Source organism: Oryza sativa, chromosome 1, assembly GCF_034140825.1.
Source record: "Oryza sativa Japonica Group chromosome 1, ASM3414082v1".
NCBI lineage: Eukaryota > Viridiplantae > Streptophyta > Magnoliopsida > Poales > Poaceae > Oryza > Oryza sativa.
The window spans coordinates 22326800-22335164 of record NC_089035.1 but is presented as its reverse complement, the minus strand read 5'-3'; the positions used below and the strand labels follow the sequence as shown (position 1 = coordinate 22335164).

The following is an 8365-nucleotide window of genomic DNA, read 5'->3' as shown; positions in this document are numbered from 1 at the left end:
TTTGCCACGTAAGTGTGCATTTTTATTGACCAATATTATGGCTTAGGCTGATTATATATTATGGTCATTTTTCAGGCGGTTGGTAAATCCTTTATGAGTTTACTTACTCGGATTTTATACCACATATGCCATATATTTTCAGGTGTGGTGGAACCATGTATCTTCTAGGGACTTAAGCACATCTGTTAAAGCAGTGTGCGCATGGCGTATGCCCAATACTTTGGAAATTTCTTTATTCACAACATACAAGCTTCTTTATAGCTATTTTGCTATGTGAATTTTCAATGATGTAGCCAACTTTAGGTTACACTCATCATATTTTACAAAGCAGTCGGTATATCACTTGGATCATATTATTCAGGGATTCACACCGCATATGCTACATATTAATATTAAGTCGCTTGGTTGACTACAATTATCGAAACCACTCGGTGCATCTAGTCGATGTACCTGACTATATTTTTCAGCCCTCCACAGTCTTCAGATTTGGTAAAAGTACTCGGGAGACCATGGCGAAGATGATTGAAGCACTCGGCTTTGGAGTAATCTAGTTCGAGAGAAGGTTATCTTTCCGACTGTGAAGGTCTCAGGGGCTACTGTGGAGATTATGGGTACCCCATACCCACACGGCATGGTTATCCGACTAGTTATAGGGGATAACTTATATCTATGTAATATGTAACAGATCATGACTTGGGTGTTACGTTTCCTTGTATATTACGGAACGGCCTAAAGTCCTGATTTAGGAAACCGATACCGTATTGGTTAAGGTTTCTATCTTGTAATCCTGCCCCCCACCCTATATAAGGTGGGCAGGAGGCCCTCTAGGGGGTATGAGACAACCTGATCGTCAGATCAATACACACCCGGCGGATTCAAATCCCCAAACAGGAGTAGGGTATTACCTCTCATTGAGAGGGCCTGAACCTGTCTAAATCCTTTGTCTCCACATCCATCCACTTTTAGGTCTCGTGCGCTACCCCGTTTTATTATTGCCGAATTCATGTTTCGACAAAGCTATCGGACTATGAGCGAACGCTGAAAAAAGCATCTTCTGGAAAGTCCAAACCAGTCCCTCAGCTTGGAGAGCAACCAAACCAGGAGATCAAGCCGTTGGTGACCGGTAAAGAAATGACGATAGAACAATTTATTACTGACACCGGTCTAACTACGGATCAATTGCTAGGAGTCGCACCAATCAAAAAGGCGGAAGTGAAATACATGTACGAACTCGGTAAACCGCTTGTCAAGCCTGAGCTGCTGCAGTCCCTACCCACACAAATGTACAAGTTCCATCAGCTGTACATGGAGATGAGCGCCACCGGTAGAGAGATGATCGGAGCGAGGATCAGGGACACGGACTTCTTGCAAGGAGATGACATTCTCTGGATCAATTTCAGGGGAATCTACGAACTATACCAGCTGGACGCCCTCGACGTCTCTATTATGAGTTGCTGGATTTTGTAAGTATATCGTTCAGTTAGATTTCTTACTATACGTCTCCTTTAATTAATTAGGTCCTTGTATATAAGTAGACCATAGAAAATAATATACTCCCTTTTATCGTTGTAGAATGGAGATTCAAAGGGCCCGACGGCGGAGGGTTTTCGATACTGGATTCATCGACCCTCGGAAAGTAAACGTCGCAATGCTCGACCAATATCCACAAGAAACAGAGGACAATCTCGTCCATCTCCTGAAGGCGCAGCATTACAAGACGTTCATACTGTTGCCATACAACACAGAGTTAGTTTAATTTTACTGTCTTCCTACATACCAAATTTCATTCCCGTACGAACTTGCTAAGTGTTTCATATGTAATGCATCCCACGCACATTGCAGATTCCACTGGGTGCTTTTACTCATCGACCTGGAGGCCTGCACCGTCAACGTATATGACTCAATGGATAAAAAAGAGTCTACGTTTGACAAGGTTTTCGAACTTATAGACAGGTACCGTCATAAGTTCCTTTGTTAATTAAGAAAATCTTGTTATGTTAATTGCTACTACGAATCATAGCTTTAAACTCCATGTAGGGCTTGGTATCGGTTCCGTCATTTGGTCCGCGGCAAATGGAGAGAAAGACTTAGGTGGAAGTTCAAATTTCTTGTGAGTACACATGCTCTACATTTATATTTCTCCGATTCAAATACATACAAGTGCATATTAATTAGATCTCTCGTTGTTTGTCATTTATTTGTAGTGCGCAAAGCAAAAGCAGGGAACTAACTTGTGCGGCTATTACGTGTGCGAGTATTGCCACTGCCTTGCAGACCAAATCATCACCACAAGAGAGCTCGATGTACGTACAAATAAATTCAAAATTTCATTACGTAGCGATTTCTTGTTTAATTACTAATCAATTTCATACATTCATATAGTTTATTCGCATGAGGGATAACCTGACCACACACAAGGAATTTATCGCGGCGGTTCAAGAACAACTCATGGGATTCATCAACGAAGAAATCCTTGATCCCAAAGGTGAATTCTACTACGACGGAAACACAATTCACCGGTCCTTAACTTCTGAGCTAGCAGCGAGTACTACTACGTCGAAATCGTAGCTAGCTAGGACATATAATGGATTGTAATTAATACATGACTACATATGTTTCTATATGCATGTGTACACATTTTCTATAATGTAAATATATTTTGTTCATATATATATCTATATACATATGCATTTGCATAACATATATATGTATAAATACATATATATTATGCATGTATATACATATAATATAATATAATATAATATAATATAATATAATATAATATAATATAATATATATATATATACATATATATATATATGTATGCATATATATGTATTGAAACATATATATGCATGGTTTATATATATATATATATATAAACCATGCAGCAACAGGGGCATGCAAAAAAAAAAAAGGTCAGCTCGATTTTTAGTCCCGGTTGGTGTTACCAACCGGGACTAAAGATCGATCTTTACTCCCGGTTATTTCACCCGGGACTAAAGATAGCGATCTTTAGTCCCGGATTGGTACTCCCGGTTTGGAAACCGGGACTAAAGGGGGGTTACGAACCGGGACTACAAAGGGTTTCTCCACCAGTGTGCGTATCAAGCCGACTCGGCATGACCGCATCCATGATATATTGATGATCGGTTGTTCCCGGCCGATTCCGATTCCCAGCTTTCATCGTAATCTCCCAATTTATACGTACTGCATGCGGTTAACCGACGGTTAATTTTTATCGATCCACCAGCAATTCGCTTGCGTCCTTGATTCGCTTTCCCGGCCGCGCGCGGCCACGGCCATGGCTCACCTCGACCCAAACAGCGGTAGTGGTGCCACTGTCGCCGCTGCCAGCCACAGCCACGTCGTCGTCGATATGCCTCAACTGGACGCGAGCAGCCATAGCACCGCCAGCTACGACGACAAAAGCGGCCACGTCGTCATAGACATCGAATCCGAAGGCAGATCAGGTACCACCGGCTCCGACATTATCTTGTCCTGCGTGGTGTGCACGGAGCCGCTCGAGTGGGTGGCGGTCGGGCCCTGCGGCCACCGCGCCGTCTGCTCCATGTGCGTGGCCCGCGTCCGCGCCGGCCCGGACGCCGACAAACGGTCCTGCATCTGCCGGACGCGCTGCTACACCGTGGCCGTCACCAAGGCGGCGACGGCCGCTGACACCCTACACGCCTTCCCAAAGACGGTGCCGGTGACCTCCCGAGACTGGCGGATCGGTAAATTCTGGTACTACGCTGCCATGTCGGCCTACTTCGACGACAGGAACCACTACAAGGAGACGAAGCGCGCGGTCCGCGATTTCCTTGAAAAGCAGCGGGCGGCGCCGTCTCCGCCGCCGCCGTGCCCGGACGACGATGTCACTGATGAAAACTTGGAAGCGCAGCCGCCGGCGCCGCACCACCCACGTGTATCGTGGTGTGGAATCCTGTTTGTTTTAGTTGCCTTTGCATTTGTCTGTGGACCCCCAGGTTATTTGGCATTTTGCCAATATTACTGTTATTAGAAAACCTTCCATATATGTAATATGGAAATTTTCTATAAATATATACTAATTGGGTCCACACCTAAACCCCTTTCATATACACAATATGGATATATAAAGAGAAGGAAGGCTGTTCATTGTTGTACTTGTGCTTGAGGAGAATAGAATAATGAATGAGAAGAGAGTCTCACTTCTTATAGACATTATGCAAACCCTTTGGAGTAGGGATATAGTATAGGGGGTTACATAATATGTTATAAGCACGATGTTCTACTGGAGACGGAGACCGAGGAAGAAGAAGGGTAAGAACTCACAGATCCGTTTTGCATCTCGCTGATTCAATTGCGAAAACGAATTCCTCTCCTTGTTCTCATTCCATTTTTGTCATTCCCGCGACCAAATCCACCACAGCAGACTTGGAGTCGCCGGTATATGCCGATCGGTGGAAACCGCGGTTGGCAAACACGCGTTAGCGTGCCGGCGACGTGCCATGGCTGCGAACCCGCACATCGCGACACCACGACCGCAAGACCACACCGGTGATGCACACTGGCAGCGCTCCGCGCCGGTGTGCACCGGGTAGAAACCTGCGCCACGGCCGCGACGAGGACGCATCAGGACGAAGTGCTACGCATCAGCAAGGCTCCTAAGTCGCAGCCAAGTGCTACGCATCAGGACGGCTCCTTGCCAATTGCCATGGAGAAACTGGACGGAGAGGACAGAGAGGAGGAGGAAGAAGAAGAAGAAGAAGAAAAGAAGCAAGCAGCAAGCATTAGCGTAATGTTGACACACTAGTGTCTACGCCGTCGCACGGCCGCTCCCCGACAGTCACTGTGGCCTGGCTGCACCACGTCGATGCCCGTCGCGCCGCGCCGCACCTGCCTCGGCTGCCCCGCGGCGCTGCCATCGGCTGCCACGCCACGCCGGCCGTACTCATTGTTGAGTTGTGATCTAAATTTATTTGCACTTAATAAAGGCCAGCTTCTGGCATAGTGCAGCGGAGGCCCGTCGCCAGTAGACTTGGGCCGGAGCGTAGCGGATCGTCATCCCTTTTAGGGTTCCACCATATATATACCTCTTGTAAGCCGCCGTGCGGCGTTGTAACCTCACCCTAGATATAGTGAAGATATTTTGCTGGCTGGCGCCCGTGGTTTTACTTCTTCTATTTTAGGAGGGTTTTCCACGTTAAATCTCGTGTCTTCTGTGATTGATATATTTTTCTTTATCGTTTGTTTGCCTATCGCTTCCTAACACTCATGGCAGGCGAGATAAGAAAGGAAGAAGAACAAGAAAAAAAAAAAGGAAAATGTGGGGAGCAGGGGGTGGGAGTGTCACCGGCCACCAAGCCCACGCAGGGCCATGCCACCGCCGCATGGCCACCCCTCGTCGGCCACCACGGCGTCAGCCACGCGCGTCCCGCCGCCGCATGGCCGTGCCCGCGACATCACCCTATCTGTCAGTGCCACGCCTCGCCACCGCGTGCCGGAGCCCCAATCGTGCCGCCGCCACGGGCCCGCGCCGCTGCCGCATGCCCTCGTCCCAGCGGCGGCACGAAAGGGCTTTCTCTCGATATTGTGTCGAGCGCTTGTAGTTGCTGGGTGGGCGTTCTGGCCGCTGTGCACATGCTAGTCTCAACCACGTTGATCACGTTCACGTCTCGCGGCGAACTCGACGAAGAAGATTCTTGGTCTTCCAAAAGATGTAGCACGGATGGCTCGTCGGGGTCAACACCGACAAAACCCACGATCCGATCTGAGGTTGTTGCTCCGTCTCGTTCCTTGGCAACACACTGAGATTGAACTCGTGGTTGTTGGATATGAGGAAGTGGCAGCCTGACCGTCTTAAGGAAGATTTTGTAGCTCGTGAGATCGCGAGATCTCGACTTATGGATTGGGCAATAGATGACACCTGTTGGTGAAGTGCGTTGAATCCAACGCTCTCTACAGGCGTAGAGTTCGGCCTTTCACGTGCAGTATCACCGTGCAATTTTCCAGAGTATGCTTGGATGTCTTATGGATAGGACACCAAGATCTCGGCTTCTGGACGGATATCTTTGTCGGCTCTTGGCTTCTATGCGGAGGACAGAACTCAGCCGCTTGAGGATTTCTTCCAGGTGTTGGGGTTGTCGATATACCGTTCTCCACTTGCGTGGGAGGAATTGTCGGCGGGATGTCGTTTCTCGAAGTCGTAACTGTGCCGTTCTCGTTCCCGATAGTAACTGGGCCAGTCGAGATTGGCGTAACGGTGTAGACTGGAAAGACAATAGATCCGACTTGAGTCCACACCGGTGTCGACATTGTTGCCGAGATGGCTTGAAGTCATACTGGCATAAACTTGAGCACCAAATTCCCCTACCTGGCGCGCCACTGTCGACGAGCGACACTCGTAGACCAGATGATTAGGGTATTAGGGTACGTTGGAATGATGATCTACGTAATACGACATCAAACAAACAGAAGACAATGATTATACTGGTTCACGCCCCTTACGTAATACGATAGTAACTAAACCTATTGGGTCCTACCTTAAGATCATGTTGCCTATCTTAAGTTGAATTTTAAATTACATGTTAAAATCTGCTTCCCATTCATGTAGCAATAGCACAAAATCTATCTTAATAGTTTTTTAATTTTTTGATGATTTTTAAACACCATGTACTATCTCCGTCCCAAAAATAAGTGCAGTTGTGGGAATACGTGTCCAACGTTTGACCGTCCGTCTTATTTGAAAAATTTATGAGAAAATTAAAAAAAGTTAGTCGCACATAAAGTACTATTCATATTTTATCATCTAATAAAAAAATATTAATCGTAAAAAATTTTCAAATAAGACGAACGGTCAAACGTTAAACATAAACAGTGCAAAACTGCACTTATTTTGGGACGGAGGGAGTACCAAACAAGAGGATACCTCCTCAAATGGACAAAAATCTGCTTCCCATTCATGTAGCAATAGCACAAAACTGGCCGGTTAATTAGTGCGATTTACGGCTACAGATTCATTCATTCTTTCTTTGAACACCTATCAATGGAAAACAGCAATGATACCGTAAACGACGGCTGCAAGTGCACCCCATAGAGCGGCAATTCCTGCCACAATGCCTATCCTGTCGCTCATCATTTCATCCCCTGAGGTAAGATACCCCACCCATCCTCCGACGAGTGCAGTGACAAGTACAACAACTAGGAGCGCCAGCACATGTCCACGCCACGACATGCGTACGCACAGGCGGCGTAGCGGCGACGCGTCCACGTCCGGCCGCCGCGGCGGCGTTCTCAGGAAACAGCGATCAGCAGCTGCCACCACCACCTGCTTGGTCACCTGATCGTAATGCTTCTTGTCGTCGAAGTAGGCCGACATGGCAGCGCTGCACCAGTACGCACCCACCGGCCGCCCGTCGTCTTGGGCGGCGGCCACCGGCATCGACGACTGATCTGAGAAGGTGAATACGCTGTGGGCGGCCGTCGCCGCCTTGGTGATGACGACGGTGGAGCAGAGCGTCCTGCAGACGCAGCACCGGTGGTCGGGGTTGGGTCCGGAGCGGAGGCGGGCCGCGCACGGGGAGCAGACGACGCGGTGGCCGCACGGGCCGACCGCCACCCACTCGATGGGCTCCGTGCACACCACGCAGCTCGGGACGTCGTCGGAGTCGGAGCCGGCCGTGCTGTCGCCGATGTCTATGGCGATGTGATCGTGCTCGGCCGCGCTCCAATTCGTGTCTACCTGAGGCGTGAGTGGAGCCATACGCAGGATGGATGCAAGAGGCAACCGAGAAGAATAGTACTAACAGTAATTAATTTGCTCGAGCGCCGCGAGGCAGGAAATTAATGACGCAAGCGAGGGATCATGGGAGGGCAGAATATACGGAACGGTAATCTCTTGATAAGATCGATTGCATCATTGCGTCCGACTCGGAACTGGAAACCGTGTCTGCTTGATTTTCACCGCGCGCCCGCCCGATCGACTCCAAGTCGGAGTCGGAGTGGGAGTAGTATGGCTTTTATTCGGCCTGGCCGGCCAATAGTCTGGCGGTTCGCCGGCCTCTTTATGGCCCAGTCGCCCAGTTGAATACTATATACACTACTGGAATGGACTGATACCTACGTACGTGCAAGCGAGATTGGATTGAGCAATGCACTTGGGGTGCAGATGTGCAGCAAAGCAACTCGCGCCGTAGATTTTAAAGGGGTCGGGAAATGGAAAATTAGAGCAAGTTCATTACTTATCGTTCTAGCAAATCTACCTCATTAATTACTTAGTCATATTTTTTTAAAGCATTAAAATTTACTGTGTGTAGTAGTAATAGTATGGTTGTATTGATGAAGCGTATAAAGGGGAAGACAACTCGAAAAATATTTTGAAACG

At 48.0% G+C, this 8365-nt stretch overlaps 1 protein-coding gene across 1 annotated transcript; it reads right to left on the bottom strand.

The window, feature by feature from the left end:
* Positions 1–7024: 7024 nt before the first annotated feature.
* LOC136356637 (uncharacterized) lies at positions 7025–7759 on the bottom strand. The gene has a single exon (XM_066310885.1). The coding sequence runs from the start codon at positions 7742–7744 to the stop codon at positions 7025–7027; it is 720 nt and encodes a 239-aa protein (XP_066166982.1). The 5' UTR covers positions 7745–7759.
* Positions 7760–8365: the final 606 nt, after the last annotated feature.

Bases quoted from the DNA above. Each gene is read 5' to 3' on its own strand.
- LOC136356637 (XM_066310885.1), bottom strand. From the start codon at position 7,744: ATGGCTCCACTCACGCCTCAGGTAGACACGAATTGGAGCGCGGCCGAG.